The sequence below is a fragment of the Crassostrea angulata genome, chromosome 5, assembly GCF_025612915.1.
Source record: "Crassostrea angulata isolate pt1a10 chromosome 5, ASM2561291v2, whole genome shotgun sequence".
NCBI lineage: Eukaryota > Metazoa > Mollusca > Bivalvia > Ostreida > Ostreidae > Magallana > Magallana angulata.
This window is the reverse complement of record NC_069115.1, coordinates 49,600,170-49,620,559: the sequence shown is the minus strand read 5'-3', so window position 1 is coordinate 49,620,559 and position 20,390 is coordinate 49,600,170. Positions and strand designations below refer to the sequence as shown.

The window sequence follows — 20,390 nt, the reverse complement described above, 5'->3', positions numbered from 1 at the left end:
CTGCACACAAATTATGCACTTTTCCTTCCAGTGACTTTGAACTTGCTTAAATGACCTTGGGTCAAAGTCATGATACACCTTTAGGTTATAAGAAGTCTGTGTGAGGTAGGAACTTCTTATGTTTCTTCATAAGAAAGATAAAACAGACATAAACTATAGTGGAATCATTAGATTTCGTGGGTACCTCTCATCCACGAATTAACATCTGCCACGAATTAATAAGAGATATTTTAAAGTCATATTTTCCTTTATAAGTATGAGAATACATGAAATCACTCCTCCACGAACATGTAAAATTTAAGCAATCCACGAAAACTGACCCCCACTAATTTTAATGATTCCACAGAATGCACTTTTCCTTCCAGTGACCTTGAACTTGCTCAAATGACATTTGGTCAAAATTATGACATATCCTAACGTCATAAGCATAAATGTTTCTCCATTAGAAAGATGTGGACAGGACTCGATTGCACAGGAGGCAATACCTATAAACCCTCTGGGCCCATACTTTGTTTGGGGGGGGGGGGGGGGTAATAATGAAGAACTGTGTACATGTATAAATAAAAGCTGTATTTCCTCCCACTTTAATGAAAGCCTTTTAGATGCACAGAAATAAAACAACCCACCAGTTATTGCATTTGTATTTTTAATACATTTACAGTATTTTACAACAGATATATCAAGAGTTCCAGTAAATAACTTAACAATGCACCATGCAGTACATTGTGATTCTGTCAATTTTAGCTGAAGTATGGCATACGCAAATCGCTTTGAAGTCATTTCAGAGGACATAAAGTGGATCAAAGTGAAGCCATCCCTGAAGCTACATGTAATGCTTTTTGTTGTCCAAAGTAATAGAATTATTGTTAGCATCAGATTATCAGTCATCTTGTCCAATAGGATTAACTTTAATCCCTTGTCGAATTTGTCCCCAGCCAATCAATCTGAAGAGAAAAAATAAGGTACTAGAAACTGTCTTTGTGATAACATTATGAATCAATCTTGATGCCTACAGCCAAATAATTTCATATAAGATGAGCAACACAAAATGGGCATGTCTAATGGCATAACCAAAGAACAGTATTGGCTGTGCCACGTATTATACATAGCATGTGCTGCATGAAAAAAACTGGTTCTAAAATGTTGATTCAAAGTGAAGAAATTGGAAATGATATAAATACAAGTAATAAGGAATCATTCGTTGAATATTATGAGGTGATAATTTCGGTTGCAGCGTGGTCAAATCTATCATAAAGCCCTTTGGGCTTTATTGGATTTGACCACGCCCCAACCAAAATTATCACCTCATAATACTCGAAAAATGATTCCTTATTCCTTAAGTAAGCTATCAAAATCCCCCATCTACTTTTTAAGCATCAATTACTGATATACTGGTAAGCCAAATTTTACTTTGCCATTTAACACTGCTTTACTGGTTCACAAAGATTAATTTTTGGGATGCAATATACATGTAAGAGATGTGAAAAAAAAAAATTTGCAGAGAGAATTATTTGCAACTGCAGGAGCTATGTTATGAATTTCATGAAATTTTCTTGCACAAGAGTTGGTTTACAGTATTAAAAAAAGTCAAACTTTTACATGATAAACTGTGCTACAGATTGAGAATTTTGAATCAAATTCTTGTCTCTAATGATTTTTTACTTTATGATTCTTTGGCACATACCTCCAATGTTTTTCTACACGTCTACTTAGTGCTATTTTTTCTCCAATCTCTGTACAGACAGGATTAGTTAGTCCGACTTTAGCTAAATCAGCCTTTACTGCAATAACGCGGCCTCCGGTTGATAAGGAGCCAATATTCACCATCAACACTTCATTCTTTGACAATTTCTGGACCTGTAAATTCAAGGTAAATTTTAGATACATGTACTACCATATTTTTCCATCCAGTGACTGATGAGACATGTATATAATTTATTCGAATTGCTCCATAAGCCAAACAAATATTTTTTAACATCCTCTCCTTGAACAAAAAACACAATACAAGTTATAATTTTACCTTAGCCCCCTTCTTGTCCCCCTCTGTCTTGACTCCCAGGAGTCTCCTGAGTAAGAAGAAAGAGATGGTGATTTCTGTGTAGATGTCCGGTAGAGCACTGACTGCCCCTAGAACCTGTCCCACCATTCGGTCAGCCCTGCAGAGCATGGGGTCAATCTTTGTGCCAACTCCTGTTGAGAAAAAAAATAATATTCATGTACATATAATAAAATGTCCCAGTTATGAAGATTGAAGGGAAAGTGGGTACCTGTACATTGCTTTTGGTCTGGCTTAAATTTACACTGTCTTTTTATAAATAACCATTAAGCTATACAAAATACAAGACTCAAACACAATGAGGGGCATTTTGCCTCACACTGAGGGCAAAACATACTTGTATAAGAAACAAATCTAACAGCAATTTTCATTATGAAACGGCCAAAGTTCATTCATGTGGAAAATCTCTCAGACTGCTACCATTATTTTCTCAATTTTTACTTTCAATGTCTGTAAGGAAGCTACTGTATACAGGTAAGTATTTGCCCTCGTTTCATTTTCTCCCTTTTTGCCCTCATTGTCATTGGAAAAATTTAAGACTGGACAAATTCCAATGTCACAAATTATTTCTCTTCAAACACAACTATGTTTGGGCAAATTAAAGACGGATCGAAACCATTTGCAAGTGAAAAATGGCTAAAATAACACAGGGCGCAATTAACACTGTTACAGTAATCCCAGTGTAGGCCTACAACTCACCAATTAGTCCACCAGGCACAGCATACTGTAAATCGTTCTGTTCAGCCAGCAGTGACAGAATCCTTGACCTTATGGGTTTACACGCCCATTTACCATCCTGGTCTTTAGCCACAATACCTGGTCTTACCTCAATTTCTTGACCAACCTGAAAATACATTAGTCAATACATTTGCATGCGATGATATTCGATCATTTATTAATGAAAGAAGGATATACAGTTAGCAGCATCTTGCATAAGCATGTGGGAAATAAACTTCAGTGTGAGCATTGCGTCCTATAGATTACGTTAAATGAAAGCTACACATAAAAGCAGCTGAAAAACATTCAGATTATCAACAGATTGCATGAAGTTAAGAATATAAATAGAAATGGTTTTTCCCTGCTAAATTTCTACCACCCCAATATTGTTTCTACACTTACCTTTAGTACACCCTTCAGAATACTTCCTCCAGCCACGCCCCCTTTTAGGTCATCCACCTCACTTCCAGGTTTGTTGACGTCAAAAGATCTTATAACTGAAAGATGATGTTGTTATTGAATAAAAAGTAGATAAATGTATTGTACTTCATGTTTCACATTCATCCTACTGAAGAATACTAAACCTTCAATGCCAATCAGAATATATAAGCAGTTCCGATATGCTACTCCTTCTCAAAAGCGGTAGCATATCAGAACAGCTGATTTTAAACAGATTGTGTTGATGCATATTATATTTATATTGGTTAAGACATTTATTCCTATATTATTACTTAATTTTTCAAAGTGAACATTTTCTTGCCATTTATGATGCTGAACTAAAAAGGAAGTAATGGCAACTCAGTAATTGCTAGACCTCCATAATTCACGTTATATTAAACAACCTACCAATGAGTCTGGGCTCTGATGTGAAATCTCTGAGAGGCACAGGGATCTTTTTGATAATGTATTCACAAATGACATCTATGTTGTACTTTAGCTGAGCTGAGATGGGTATAATAGGTGCTCCTTCTGCGATGGTTCCTGAAAAGACAAAAAAAAAAACCCATAGCTTTAAAATTGTGATTCTAATCACTTTACTATCATAATGAAAATATTCTGGGAGATTAAACTTTAAATATTGCACTAATGTATAAAGCAAAACAGGGAAGAACCTTCAATCAGAGATAAGCATTTTTGATTTTTTACAAACATACAGCTATAATTCATTATCGCTGATGAGCTTATATAATACAAATTTAGGAATGAAACTGACTTCACTGTAAGCACCAGTTTGTTATACATTCTACATATGTTCCTTGTAATAATGTTTAACTGGAGCTAGGGGGAAATTAAAAAAAAAAATTTATAACAAGAAATTCTAGCTATTATGTCAATGTAATCGTGGTTTTAGGCAATTCTTTCCCACTAACAAAAACTAAAACGAAGTGATGTACTATTCCCACGCCCACCTTTGACAAAGGCCAGGATCTGCTCGTACTGCTCCTTGGCCTGGCTCTCCTTGACCAGGTCAATCTTGTTCTGTAGGATCAGGATGTGCTTCAGTTTCATGATCTCCACTGCTGCCAGATGCTCAGAGGTCTGGGGCTGGGGACATGATTCATTCCCAGCTACAGAAAAAGGGTTCAAAAGATTAATAAGTCATTCGTGCCATTTATTCAGTGATATTCTAGACACGTTAGATAAGAATGGTGGTTCATAAAATGAATTAGTGTAAATTCCTAATTAAACGCGAGGAATTAATATCCACGTAAAATCGCGAGAAGCATCCTTCGCGGATTTTAAAATCTCACATTTATTTTCTGAGATTTGAAAACTAAAAGAAATAAGGAGAAAAGTTCAGCGTTCGCGATTTTATACTCTCGCGATTTGATACAAACCAGCGGGATTGCGGAATTAAGTACTCGCATAATATAAGGAATTTACAGTAGAAGGCTGCTTGGGGATAAGATTCATTCCCATCAAAAGAGAAAAGAGACTTAATACTAGGGCAGTACTAATTTAGTGACTTGTTTTATATTTGACACTCTATAAAAGTTTTTTAAATTCCAATCTATAAATTTTTTAAAAATAAAATATGTAAAATATGAGACAGATGAGGTGTTGTTACCTATTAATAGTAATGCAGCATCCATGACAGCAGCTCCATTCAACATGGTGGCCATAAGAATGTCGTGACCGGGACAGTCCACAAACGATACATGTCTGGTAAAAAATCAACAAGTAAATACATATGGAATCTCATTTTGTTTATTATCAGAGAATTTTTTTATTAAACCAAATAATTATCAAAGTAGACAAAGTGAAAAGCTGCATAAGTTTAGATGAGATTTGTGAAATGGAATTCACATACAAATTCATTTTGTTTAATTGGATTTTTTTTTAATTAAACCAAATAATTAGAGTATTAAATTAAAGTTAGACAAAGTGAAAAACTGCATAGTCTTAGGAGTGATTTGTGAACTTATTACATGTCAAACCATTTACTTGGAAATGAAATAAGATTTTTCTTTACTTTAAGAATTCAGACCAGTAAAAGAATTTGAAAGCCTTTTACCGTTGGACCTGAAATCGCCCAGAACATCCTGGTCTGTCACATGGGAAGTTGTCTTCCTTGGAACTCCCACACGATCTGTAGCAACCGGGACGGGGACACGAATCATTGTTGCATTTATATATCTGTAAATAAAAAAACCTCCCTCTTATTAGCTTTAAAACTAGTGATCATTTAGAAAACAGTGTTCAATACCATGAGATGGCTTCATTTCATTTTTGCTTTAGTCATTCCAGAAAATCAAAGGTCTATCAAAGTGGTAATGATATAACAATATTTTTCAATTATTTTTTCAACAAATTAATTATTCTCCAAAAAACAATACCCACAAATATAAACAAAACCACAGCCATAACAAATAATGATTATTGCACCATATTAACTGTTCTAAATTCATGAAATTCAAACCTACAATAAGTCATGTTTACCTTTGCATTAGCGTATCCTAGTTTAATGGTAATGTTCCTGACCAACTCGTTTTTAAATCTGACAGTCTGAAAAGGAAGACACATGCATGTGTAGAATTTATGCTGACATAGTTACTTTACAGAAATACTGTACACATGGATAAATGTAAACTCTCGTCTAACCTGAACCCCAGATATGGCCTTCACTACTGTTGATTTTCCATGGGCTACATGACCAATGGTGCCTGTGACAATAGAAATGTACTTTTTAAGAGTGTGGATGAAAGAAAAATAACTTTAACTGCATTAAGTAGAGAATTATAAATCTTACATTACCTGTAAGTAAAAAGTCAGGTTATTATTGGTGAAAATGCAACATATTACACAATGACTGAGATAAGTTTACGTGTACATAAAATGTATAATATTTTTAAGTCTAGTATTAAATGGGATCATAGGAGTACACAAAATATAATACATATCAAAGTTATGCAATACATGTAACAGTACTTTTGCTTGCTACAATTAACAAAATTAGTCAATTGCCTTTGTTTTATTAATTAGTAAATGTGATCTCCATTTTAATTTTTTTTTTAAACTCAATTTTTTGAAGGATGTTGCAGTTTCAATCTCTTGAATGATGTACTGATTTCTCTTCATGCCAAAAATATATACCATACCGATGTTAATGGTGGCCTGTCTACTGATGACCTCTGCTGTGAGAGGGGTCAATCTGTCGATGTTCTAAAAGGGAGAATATATGTGATTAATATACCATTAATTATAGCAAAATAACAACTCTGAATGATCATGGAAGTATATACATGTATTATAAATATAGTCAGTATGCAATCTAAAAAGAAAATTTAATTCATAAATCACTTTTGCATGTCACACAACCCTAGACACTGCTCTACAAAAACATTTGGGTTATCTTATATTTCACATCATTCATTACTGAAGTTTACCAACAGCTATTAAAATTTCATCAGATGGTTATTCAGGTTCATGTTTAGTTTAAGGAAAATTTTGCACAGATGATGGTACCAGGTACATATATACAGTAACCAGGGTTGTCTCTAAAAATTGAAGTAGAAGGGAGAAATAAAAAAAGTAGAAGGGGTTCTGGGGGTCTAGCTTATAGCTAGATTGTGTTTGAAATGCAATATTAGCTGGGTAATTATGTCACTTTAAGCGGGGTCTTAGAGACAACCCTGAGTAACTATCATAGCGTGCTCAAAGCACCGGCAAGCACTGCGAGCTCTATCGACAACACCAGGCAAAGAGAAAATTTGGACTATTGCTCCTCTTTGTTATACACTCTGTTGTCAGAATTGCACCTACAATTCTGTGTAAATTGCATATGGATACCAATGACGAATGTCATGTTCATGCGAGAACAGGTAAAAACGTATTTTAAGAATGTTACATAGTAATAAAATAAATAAAACTGCTGATTCTAAAAATGCAACTAGTTGTTTTAATCTATTTTCTTGGCAAATTGTTCAGAGCATTGTTACTTTGACAGAAATTTTATAGTAATGTCTGCTCTATTACATGACATCACAATGTCTTGACTGCACACGCAAACTTTAGCGGAATGAATAAATAGAAAAGCGGATCCAATTATGCATGTTTCCATTGAATAAGGTTGTAAAATTGTAATCCAAACAACCACAATGTAAAACACAAACGTTTATACAAGTATACTGGAGCATAAAATTTTTATTCAATTTTGTTTCATCACCTTGATGCATCCATTTGATAAACCACACTACATAATTCATTATTATGAAACACGTACCTGTGTGTATTTAATATTAAAATTATGCTGCACTCACCGCAACGGTTGCATTATAATACATGATATGTTTTACAGGGCGACCATTAGAAAGGTGAAGCACATTTACATTTCTCACTATTGATTTCACTGGCATCATTGCTAGTAGATAGAATATTCTATCATTTAAATGAAAGATGTCCTACAGACCCGGTTTAATGATAAAATTTGTCCCATATACTCGCTTAGTAGCAAATGAAAGAAATTATATCACACTGTATCTCACCTTAATTTTAATATGATTGGTCTCAAATACCTGCAATGTTGCTCTTTTATATCCCATTTTACCACACTGACTGTTTTTGCAATGAAATCACTGCCACTTTTAACATCACGTTTGAAAATTTGCTGTTTACGGTCACCATGTTAATGAAAAATCCGAGACATTCCAAGTGCAATTTCCGACAAAATGGCAAATTCAAACGAGTGTATTAACAAAATGCCTCGGTACTCACTAAATGGAGATTTTGTAGACTTAACTACATTTCATGTTCAAAAAGGTTTGTAATGTGTAAAAATGTGTTTTTCTCCTGCAGATTATTTTTAACAGACTTAAAAGTGACGCAAAGCAGATCCGCTTGGCAGCTTACATTGCAGGTATATTGGACGAATTCTGAGTGTAGCCTGGTCATGGTAAGATTATTCGTTCTACTTCGCTAGCGGCTTTTACAGACTGATCAATTCTCTCCAATAGTAAAGAATGGTTTTAGGTGGATGCAAGTATATGCATTTTGTAAGAATTTTTAAACTTAGAAATCTTATAATTCTCTCTGTCTGTCTGTCTCTCAAATTCTTTGATATTAGTTGATAACTAAATAACACTCAGTTGAAATGATGCAATGTATACTGGTGTCTCATAATATCGCGGTACTTATTTTTTCCCCTGAAAAAAGATATACCAAGTTATCATTTTCACATGTCATTAGTGCTGTTCAAAAAGCTTGTATTAGATTAACTTTTCTGAGGAACATCAATTTTCCAACTTATGTAGTTTATTTTGTATGCTTTTTTTAAATCACAAGTTGTATTCACCTTCAAAATTAGAGAGTTCTATTGTATCGCGGCATTGGAAATCTAGAAGCCTAGTTCAGTTATAACGGACAGTTTTTAGTTTTTAAAAATAAAATATGATTCTTTATGAGAGCAAAGTCACTTACACTGGTTAGGGAATGAAATATACATTCTATTATGCATTTTATTTAGTTTTTTTCATCAGATAAATTGTGAACTTTTGAACTTGCTTTCTCTCCGGAAAAATTTTTATTTGTGAGAAAATGTTTATTTGCCGATATATTTGACAACCTTCTTTGCACTCATCCTGAAGCTGGTGCATAAACTCATTGAGGAAAATCACGGAAAAAAATGGAATCCTATTTTTTGGAACGTACCGTGATACAACGGAACCCGCGATATAATGAGAAGAGAGTATATGTGTAATTCTTGCCACAACGGTAGCACCATAAAACATATTATTTCGATATAATATGTTTATTATATTATATGTTTATTATAGAAAGATATCCTGATTTCAACTGGGAATACTTTAAAATAGGGACCGCGAGATTTCAGATTTCAACCAGTTGCCAATCTCTGTTATTTATGTCTCTTAAAATATGAATGAAAAATAAAACTGAGGAAATTCGAGATGACAATATAGAGCCGGCACTGACATATGTCCTATAAAATCAACTAAAATTGCGATATAAAGAATTCATATTTGAGGGATTGTTTTATGTAACTATAAAGAGAAGTTGATGTAGAATCTTGTTTACATACCAGAGTTTTTACATCCTGTTTTGATAAGTGGGGTTGGAGCGTTTTAGTCTGTTCCTCTTCTTCGCCAGCCATGCTTTCTGATGCAAGTAGTTGATCTATATCTGGAACTTCCGGTTTAGAAATGAGTAAATCATCCAATGAAACCTCAATACGTATTTTTCTTCTTAACTTTAATTTCGGACCCTTTTGTACTTCAATGTTGAAGAGTTCATTTAGGAGAAAAATAATAGGATGTCTTAGCAATGTTTTTATCGTTGTTAATAACAGATTTTACAAATTCTGTGATGAATAGGTATGCAGAAAAGATAAAAAAAAAGATTTAAGTATTTTGACGGAATTTAGAAATCGTGACATTTCATGAATCATTATTATTTTGGACATTAATCCGGCACTATGAAGTTATTATTGATCTGAGAGCACATGTTGCATTGGGACTATCGAATTTAAAAAAAAAAGGAAATAATGACCAAGAAAAATCTTAGGTGATCCTGGTGCAGTACAATGCTACAGACCACATGGATAGCGCTCATTTTGGGTTTTTGGTCATCTCTTTATCTCCTGGATGCATATTTGAAGGTAATTTGTTGAGGGACTTAAACATGTTTAATAGCTGTGAAGTGGGTCCTTGGGGTCTCATATTTTGTTATTTATTGCAAGCTTTTGTTATTAAAGTAATAATAAATAAATAAATAAATAAAATAAATAAATATAGTGTTGAAAAGGTCAATATGATGGAAGCATCAATTCCATTTTAATAGCACTCAAAAAATAAAAAAAAACACATTTTGGTCAACTTGAAAAATATTTTTTTTGCATTAAGAATTATGGGGCTATTGACTTTGAGGTGAAACAATAGTAGCCCATATTTTATAGATATTCATCATTGAATCAATTTTAATACTCAATTTAGATTATAATAGATCATTTTAATAGATCATGCAATCATTTGGCCTTAAGTCATATGCATTTGAGATTTTATTCAGTATTATAAGATAATCCCAATTAAAACCTTTTCTTCTGAATTAAAATTTCAGAGTCACAAGACATACAGCAGGCATTACTTTAAGTTCCTTGAGCGGACTGGGTTCTCGATCTCGATATGTCAGTGCCGCTGGTACTCCACTCTCTTCAATCGGAGCTTTGTGAGGATAGGTCAATGGAGGCCCCGATTGTTACGCCTGTGGTTCACGGTTGGAGTCCTGTTTGGATTGGTGGCAATGCTATTGTCTGTCTGTCTGCTGACTCTCCTGGTCATCAACACGCTCCGTAAGGAACCAGTGGAGCAGCAAGTCCTCACCCCGGTGGTGTGTTTTGCATTTTAAGTCATTTATCATTTATTCATAATATATCCTTAGGGTCATACAGAACAGCATAGATTTTTTTTTTTACGCATTTTAAACTTTATTTTATTGAGTACAAAGACAGCAAAGCATTGATTTTTACATGTAAACATAATTTGTGCTACATATATTTACCGGTATGTATAGTAGTTTTTAATTTAGTGTATTTAGGTATAATCTTTATGTTCTTGGTTCTTCTGCGAAAACTTTTATATTGTACAGCACTGTAGAGTAATTTAATATAAATTATGTATGACGCTTCATCATGTTCATAAATTTTGTATATTTATGATAATATTCTTTATTCAGATATTCATAAAAGATATATTATCGTAATTGCAAGGGATGAAGATTGGAAAATTTAAATGATTTATCACATTATTATGGCCCAATTATTGATGGCCTTGTTCATTGAGATACTCAGCCCTAGATTTTGTTGTGTGCTGTAGATGCCGGGGGTAAACCTCCCCACCAGTCATCTGTCCTACTACCTACTTACCCTGCTGGTCTGTGGAATCCTGCATGAAATGGGTCATGCCATCGCTGCTGTCAGGTAAGTGTTAATTAAAGGATTTCACATTAAATGAGAGAGAGAGAGAGAGAGAGAGAGAGAGAGAGAGAGAGAGAGAGAGAGAGAGAGAGAGAGAGAAGGTTTTAATAGATGAAATGTATGAATAAAACTGAACTAAGGACACTAATAATTTTAAGGTGTTATTTGCATTATAAATGAAAAGTTCAAATGTTGAATTAAAATTATGAAAAAAAACTACTATATACAAAAAGTATTTGGTTTTTAAAATACTTGAATATGAAAATAAGAAGTACCGGTACTTGAATTTGAAATCTGATTTTCTTCAGACTGTCAGTTCACTTGTACTTGTAGATTGTATGGTAAACTCAAATATAGAAAAGTTTCACAAAGCTAAATTAACACCAGATGTATTAAACTTCAAAGATGAACATACAAGTATTTTCTTATTCACTTCCAACATGCATCTGACTCTAATTAACATGCATAACATTTACAGGGAAAATGTGCGAGTGAATGGCTTTGGACTGTTCCTTTTAATTCTGTACCCTGGAGCCTATGTCGACCTGTCTTCAGAACATCTCCAAGTTGTCTCCCCTTTACGACAGTTGCGGATCTATTGCGCTGGAGTCTGGCACAATTTTGTCATTGTCATCTTTGCGTTAATCGTCATCTTCATCCTTCCCATCCTCCTCATTCCGTTCTACTCCACAGGAAGTGCCGTCGTCATCACACAAGTGTCGGAGGTATCATTGTTATAAATCAGAAATACCATATATCCAATTTTTTTTCGCATTTCGCAAAATTTGCAAATATGGGGAAAATATGTAGCATTTTTAATATTGCATAAGTCATTTTTGGCGATTTTAAAATTTCAAATAGAAAATAATACAGGATATAATTTCTGCATATTTAATATCTTGTGATTTGAAAGAGATCGCGGAAAAAGCAAAAAATTAGTCATCGTGAAAATTACCGGATATAACAGGTACTCTTGTGACGTATCACTCTAGATAACTTTCATCTCTTTAATCTAAAGTGAAACTTTCCGCTATTTTGTTGCATTGTATTTTAAAGAACGAAAAAGAGTTTTGATTTCAAAGAACGAAAAAGAGTTTTGATTTCATGCAGAAAATATTTGTGCCAATCGTACCATCTTGCTTTAATAGGATTATTTGATCTGCTGGTTTCAAAAATGCAATTTAACGTTATCATGTAGAGTAACAGTAGACATAGGTTGGGTATATTTTGAATAATTTTATTAAATTTTTTGTTTATCATGTAAATTCTGTTCCTTCTGTTGTTGTAGAATTCTGCAGTGTCTGGGCCCCGGGGGCTAGCTGTGGGGGACCCGGTCACCAGCATCAGTGGCTGTAGGGTGACCGACATCGAGGACTGGCATGCATGCGTGACCCACAGCATCAAGGAGGAGTCCATTGGACACTGCCTGTCCAGGGAGAAAATCTCCGAACTGGACGCCACACCCAAAAGTAGGTCACTCCTTAACAAGGCTAATTTTATACAATAGTTGCCAGATCCAAAAGTAGGTCACTCTTTGAGCCAATTTATCACACTAGCTCAACTTCCTAAAGATGGTCATCCTTTAACAGGTCACGTTTTATGCACTAGCAAATATGTGCCTCTGTACATACCATATTTTTTTTTTTTTTTGCATTTTATTTCTCAGCTTTTAAAGCAGGAAGAGTCAAGATGTGTGTACTTGATATTGAATGATGAAAATTCTTTATGATATACATGAAATTCCACTCTGTAGATTTAAAGTCTGAAATGAACATATGCACATGTATTTTCATAATAAACATTTATTCATTGCATCACTATTTTCTGTTTTTGTCAGACCTGACTGATGTAGCTAAAGCGGTCGACTGCTGTAATAGTACCAGTAGTACACACCTCTGCTTCAAGTACCACATCAAAAGCAAGTCCCAGGATGTAAGTCCACCATTTTGTTGTAAATCCTGTTTATATACTTGTAGAAGAAATCAATGCATGGAACCTGATTATTTTGTATGTGTTTCCTTTAAAGTTATGAGTGTAATTTTTAAACATAGAGTTTCCTTGCCAGATAAATATCAGTAATTAACAGTAAAAGTCATTTAAAGCACATCATGCTTTTCATACAAATTATTGTTTTCTTTGTTGTAAGTCAATATAATTTTCAAGTAAACATTTTTGTTTATTGAGTATTTTCAGTTTTGTAATACAAAAATGTGCATTGAATATCACAAGCATCTTTGATATCCAAGCTAACATTTCGCATAACAAAATAAATTAATTCTATGGCTGCCATCTGACCTGATTTCTGATTTTGGGCTGCTAGGAGAATGTGTCCTACATTACGGACACTCTGTCTTGTTGGAGGGAGACATCTTTTTACGCGGTATTAACTGAGGGACTGTAGACCATAGTTTAATTGATATAGACTAGTGAGTTTGAGTGGCAAGGTCTTCATGGTGGGGAATTTGTTTTTTCTATTTTATTACAACAGTCTCCATATTTGTTTGCTTATTGTTGTTTTTTGCTTTGTCCTGGTATTAACTTGTGGAATGTATGTAGTATGCAGTTTTTGATAACTTGATATTGATTGGGATGATTTTAGTTTTAGCACATGTAGTATAAAATCATCTTTACTATTTCCCACTATTGTTTATAATACCATATGAAAAGAAGGTTGTTTCAAATTTAAACGGAAGTAAAATTTAAAGGCACCTCTAAGCATAGAAGTATGCCTAAATCACTAAATACTTTGTAAGTATGTATATGGTTTTGTAGAAGTTATTGTGTCAGCAATGTATTGTGTAGGATTGCAATCAAAGGTATACCATAAATAGGAAAATAACCAGCATCAAATCCAGTTTGAGAGATTTCAGCAATGTTTACCTTATAATGTTTCTGCTAATATATTGTAGAAATACGCCTGCCTTCCTGCGAGAATGACAACAGATCGACCCATGTGTAAATATCAGAGTGACTGTTACATTCCAAAGGCTGACATGGTCTGTGTATACCCCGCCCTGGACAACTTGACCAAACTTCTACAGGTGTTCCACGGCCGCAAACCCCCGCTACTCTTCCTGGGCCACCCCCTGGATCTTCATTACTCAGGTAGGTGAGGGTTTTACCTGCTCTTGGAGAACCAAGCATTAGAAGGAAGGGGAATCGGTAATCATATGTATCATATGAATTACCGGTACAAGCATGTTTTATTTTGGACAAAATTTTCATTTTTGGTCAACTGTAGAACAAGTGCACGTGATGGGTAGTTGTTTCTGTCACTGGGTTGCACTTGGCTACAATTTCTGAAAGATGGATTAAAAAAAAAAGACCAAATAAAGTACCAAATAGAGGAAAATGTTTTTTTGCATTAAAGGAAGTGAACATGAAAAAAATAATTGTTGCTTAATAAATTATAAAAGCCTTTTGAAACTTAAAAATGAGGTCTGTTACCTATTTGTTTATTTCTATCAAGAGATTTTATCAATTTAACACTCTCAGTGAAAGGTTTATGGAGGTAATCCATTATTCCCCAGCATGCATCTGTTCTCTGACGTAGATGAGCCACATTGCTGCTGGTGACTGGTTTAATGTTGGAACTAGGCCCGTGTTTATGTACAGAGTTGATAAAAGTTGAGGAGAAAAATTATGCCTTGATGTAAAGAAAAATTTTGTGTACTGTCATTAGAAGACAAGGATTTAGTACATTTCTATAAATGAACCTCAGATAACTATTTATGATTTGTACAAAAAATGAATATAGATATAAAATTAATTTGTGAAATGTAAGACCATCACATTCCAGATGTTTGTACGGAGATGCATGTGGCAGTCAGTGTTACATATATAAAATGCTGTTTTTAGATTTCAATTTAAATTAATATAAAATTGTAATTCCATTTTCCATGTGGGGTTTCTTACCGTTACTTTTTATTTAAATGCCCTGGAAATTTTTCTGATTTGTTTTCTTTTTATTCATAAGATCTTGATGATATGTACGCCGGTTCTGTTTATGCTGTCAGAAGAATAACAGGACTAAGACACTTTGTAAAAGTCAGGATGCTGTGCAATGCACCTTGTGTGCTCATTTATGTAGCACACATAATGTTCAAACTCATAAACAAGAAATTCCCGAGTGCAAAAAAAAATAGGTCACAATAACACTGATCCACGGACATTCCATTCTAGTTACATGTCACATTAACTGCTGGTGGGAATGCATCATTCTGAGATCCAAAATCTTCCTCCATAAACACTGTTTAAAATGACAACTCTTTACATTCCTTTCAAGTTTCCATTCACATTTTGATGATGGCATGTTATCCCTGTTACTACACGTGTGTAAAAATGCAATGTGTCTCACTGACGGCAGCATCAGTGCTGCCCTCTCTTAGATGCTTAGAGATAACCCAGCAGGGAGGTAATGATTTTAACAATATGGCAGCGCTCATGGATTGCAAGAATTAGTTATTCTAAGTGGTATATCTTTTTACTGAGGAAAGCTCTGTCTAAACGGTTTTCAGATATCATTATACACATCAAACAGACAAATTTGAGCCCTTGATAATTTTTTCATGTTCACTTCCTTTAATGATATTTGGTCTAACATCAATGTATTGATCATGGAAAACTTTTGGCACAGACAAGGTAGTCTATTTAAATGACTTTTTTTCACAAGACATGCATACCACATTCTGATACTTGTTGTGTTTTGTTTTACAGTGGTGCTGAGTAACTATGTTCCTAAATCTTCCATAATTCCTCTCAATCTACCTTATGTCCTGGAGACATTCAGCAAGTATCCTTTTTCCATATGTGTAGTTACACAAATATTGATGTTAAACAGGTGGTGTGTCATTGGGTTCTTTATAGTATAATAAATGTAAATGTTATGAACACATCAGACACAAAAACCCACATTCAGCAAGACCATACTGGTATTGTATTGAACATATTAGATCTGGCAATTTACTCCCTAGCTATCTCACATACAGTTATGTACAAAATGTCACTTTTCAGAACATCATGTAAAATATTATTGATTCAGAAAGAAAAATGTTTGTTATGTTTGGGAGAAGTACATGTATTGGTAACCATTAACATAGTAAAATTGCAAAAAATATGCCTCAGACCTCCAACCCCCGCAAACTAAGATATCCCTCAGACTCCTTCCTTCCGCCAGAAAAAATTCTGTAGCATAAAACCATTGATTTTATGTTACGGAAAAAAAAATTTGAGTCAGTTTATTTCTTAAAAGATACAGGAAAGAAAAAAAATACCTTTAAATAACTTATGTGATTTAAACCTTGACCTGGTGTAGATACCTAATTTCCCTGTCTGGGGCTCTGGTCATCCTGAATGTGGTGCCGTGTTACGCCTTGGACGGACAGTGGATCTGCCACTCCTTCATTGAGCTGAGTCTGACATCAGTCATTCCGGACCGTGAGATACGGGGACTCATATACTCTGTGATAATCTTGTACGGGACTGCTTTACTCTTAGTCAATGTGATCCTGGCCATGTGGATGTTGTTTACGTGATAAAGGGTGTGTGCATGTGTGTGTTTGTGTGTATGTATGTGTGTGTGAGTGTGTGTGAGAGAGAGAGAGAGAGAGAGAGAGAGAATATAGCTGTGTTTGAACTACCGGGGTATACTTTTTTTGTAAAAATGTGTTGAGTAGAATAAATCGGCTCGTGTTCAGCAAACGATTCATGAATAGATTATTTTTTATGTAATGTTTTTGTCACAAGGGAAAAACAGAGATGTCTGACCAATCACATAAATTATGAAATACATATAGGGACATGTATATGGGTGGGGATATGTTATATTTATACATGTTTGTTGGTTACAATGTGTTGAGTCTACAGTTGAGTTTCTGTTTATATGTTGTCAACAAATACCACACATGTGATGAAAATTTAGTTGTTATTGGTTTACAACTACCATTTAAGATGTATAACACTTCTTGGGTCCATATGTAATCTGTCTCTTTGTAGAAATTTTTAAAACTTGTGTGGGTGCCATTTTCTCTGTAGATACGCTTAGTTGATCTCATGTAAATGTTAGCAACATGTTAACATGTACACAGTTACAGTGAAACCATTCAATCTACACTTGGATGCACTGAAAAGAGATGAGTTTTGTTGTGTTGGAAAGTAGACAGTGTTGAAGAAGTACCGGTAGGCATTGTTGAATGTTTCTAATGAATTTATAAATTTTGGAACTGGAAATGAAATGGAAATGGACAGCATAGCAAATCTCTAGTGTTGGTATAGGATGGTTTCTCTAACTGTAATAGTTGTAACATATCAAATTGATATGGATTATGACTTGTGATCTTTGTTTATTAAATCAAACATTTGATAGGATCATTGAATCATTGAAGAAAATATTGTTCACACTTCTTTATCCATCTTGTGCTGTAAATCATTACATGTATTTGCAGCAAAATTTCATTTTTTTTATATTGTTCACCAACTGCATTGCTTAATATAGTTCAGAATCTATGAATATTTTGTAACTGATATAAAGGATGTATTTCAAATCATATCTCACTGTATGTTACCCAAAATGGTTTAAAGGATTCTGCACTGAATTTTCCATTTACAGCACAAATTAATCACTATTCTATTGAAAGACCCATACTGATATTTTAAGATACCATATTTAATGTTCTAGTATTTAAAAGACAAGGACTACCTTATTTTCTTTCATTATTTGTAAGTGATTAGTGTTTATATACAATTAAATTTAACAACATGACCAGGAGAATCTCACAAATTGTACTACCTATCAAATTCTTGTTTTTAATCCCCTATGCCTGATATCTAGGGTCAAGCCACCTTAAAAAATGTTAGCTTGCTCTCTCATGACCAACTGATCAAAAAGTACAAAACTCAAGGTATTTTTATAAACAACATGTAAATATATATAATTTGGTAAATTATTTTGCATATTAATTATCAAATTTCATTTGTGTGCAACTTTGAAAAAAAAGAAGAAAATTGATTTCCCTACCTACATGCCAATGTTTTATATACAGCATCAGGAGAGCTGAGGCAATCAGACATTTTTTTTAATGGATGCCTCTCGATCAAGCAATTTTTTTTTTTCATTTAAGAGATAAGCCAAAATGTATAAAAGAATATCCTCTATTCACTGAGCACTTTTAGATAACTTCTTAAATTTACTCTTAGAAAAATATTTTTTTTAATGAAAAAAATTAGTTGTTGTTGAATTGGAGTTATCTCTCCTTTAATCTCATTTGTATACATGTATTAATTTATCTTTCAATGCACTATAACACATTGACAGATTTATTTCTGTAAATTCTTTAGTTATAACAACAATAAATGCAATATATGATGTAATGAAAAATATCTATGAAATGAACTACTCTATTGTTGGTGCAAGTGCCCTTTATACATGTAATACATGTAATGGAGATAGCAACTTGTAAGCATTATAAAGAAACCTTGTGATAAAAAACTGCAATAATTGCTACTGAAAAATAAAAGATGTACAAACTATTTGATGAAATCTCCTTCCTTCTTTAATGCAAGGGTATAAACCAAAGAGCACATGTAGGCATTTATGATAGCTGCATGAGCTGGTGCAAGCTAATACAACGACAGACACTACAAATGAGTAATTACTGATTTTTACTTAAACACTGAGTCCTGAATTTATTACCGGAATATATATGGCTGCATTAATTATATCATTCAAGTCTTTGATACCTCTGTTTTCCATTTCTTATTGGAGAGAAGGATTTGAAATATTACTGCAGATGAATATTTATGTTTTTACAGCATGTATTCCATCTGTTGATGGATTATTAATGTGTAGGACTACATGCTTTTTTGTAAGAATGGGAAAACTCAAGACTTCTGATTATGGTGGTTTATTTATCTGAATGCTTCATTTTATTTATTTCATTAATCTTGATCATTATAATAGGAAATGAAATACTGTATACAGGGTTATTTTCGCCCCATTTAATTTTCGCCCTTCAACACTTGCAATTAGGTTTGCTCAGTCTTGAATTCGCCCCGACACAGTTTTGTTTCATGGTTGATAACACATGTATGAGACTTTCAATTAGCCCAGTCTTGAATGCCCCCACGAACAAATCAGGACAAAAGGGGGCAAGGATAAAACAGTTTTTTGATTTTTTTTTCTCTTTCTCTTTCCACAAACTGGTTTTTACCAACCCTTTTTTTTCCAACCCATCTGAATATATATTTTTATGCATATATCTTTATGCTTCATCATACAATTCTTTATATGTATTACCTTGCACCTTATGGATAAGGCTTACATAGGCATTGCCTGCTGCCTAATCCATTTATGTAAATGTACATTTGCATAATAAAATATGTTGTCAAATCAAAACAGGGGCGAATATTACCCTGTATACAGTTATGTCAGAGATAATGAGGCTCCACTACCGCTACACGTGGCCAGTATCTACTGGCAATAAAAGAATTAAGTCTATTTTGTTGCTAGAATACTTTATTTGGCTACAGAAATCTGTAGAACAGATGTAAATTGCACTACAAGATGGAGTGGTGTTTCTATGTTAACACTCAAGCACTTCAAACAACCATTTTGGCTTTCATGTGACATTCATTGTGGTATGTGAAAAAATCCAACAAAAAGTAATAATGCAGTTTGGAAATTTGGAATTAAAAAATATCTGCACATCTATAAAGCTGGTATTTTTAACAAGAATCTGAGAAAAAAAATTGTATGGAATGTTATCTTAAATAAATGAAATGTTATTGAAATCAGAAGTTTTTAATTTTCATAAAAACATGAACATCTTGAATGCATGACAAAAAAATACGCTATACATATATATATGAAAAATGGATTAATTGACATCGATGAGTCACATGTAAAATGCTGCCATTTTTTGCATATTCAATAATTTACAATGTAATGAATAAATATTATGGATGTTTTTGTTGAATGAATTATGATCATGTAATTTTATATACATTTCGTGATATTTGATATGGAAAAAGGTGATAAATTGGGGATATAAAAATAGATGAATGGCAAGCACTTCTGATGATAAAAACCAAAAAATGTATGGTGATGGATGACTTAAAAAAAACTAACTAAAATCACTCATCTATATCGGTGAAAATCTACATGTACAAACTAGTGTATAAAACAATAAAATATAC

General features: G+C 33.6%; 2 protein-coding genes across 2 annotated transcripts; one reads left to right on the top strand and one right to left on the bottom strand.

The window, feature by feature from the left end:
- Positions 1-629: 629 nt before the first annotated feature.
- On the bottom strand, positions 630-9,440 carry LOC128183998 (eukaryotic translation initiation factor 2 subunit 3, Y-linked-like). The gene is made up of 13 exons (XM_052853264.1): positions 9,309-9,440; positions 6,373-6,436; positions 5,876-5,937; positions 5,714-5,779; positions 5,289-5,410; positions 4,842-4,936; positions 4,183-4,341; positions 3,620-3,754; positions 3,176-3,270; positions 2,756-2,900; positions 2,021-2,190; positions 1,685-1,857; positions 630-944 (listed from the first exon to the last, which is right to left on the bottom strand). The coding sequence occupies exons 1-13, from the start codon at positions 9,378-9,380 to the stop codon at positions 881-883; spliced, it is 1,422 nt and encodes a 473-aa protein (XP_052709224.1). The 5' UTR covers positions 9,381-9,440; the 3' UTR covers positions 630-880.
- Positions 9,441-9,491: 51 nt separating this feature from the next.
- On the top strand, positions 9,492-18,725 carry LOC128183997 (membrane-bound transcription factor site-2 protease-like). The gene is made up of 9 exons (XM_052853262.1): positions 9,492-9,884; positions 10,343-10,612; positions 11,098-11,201; positions 11,677-11,923; positions 12,487-12,667; positions 13,036-13,130; positions 14,108-14,303; positions 15,915-15,990; positions 16,513-18,725. The coding sequence occupies exons 1-9, from the start codon at positions 9,810-9,812 to the stop codon at positions 16,730-16,732; spliced, it is 1,464 nt and encodes a 487-aa protein (XP_052709222.1). The 5' UTR covers positions 9,492-9,809; the 3' UTR covers positions 16,733-18,725.
- Positions 18,726-20,390: the final 1,665 nt, after the last annotated feature.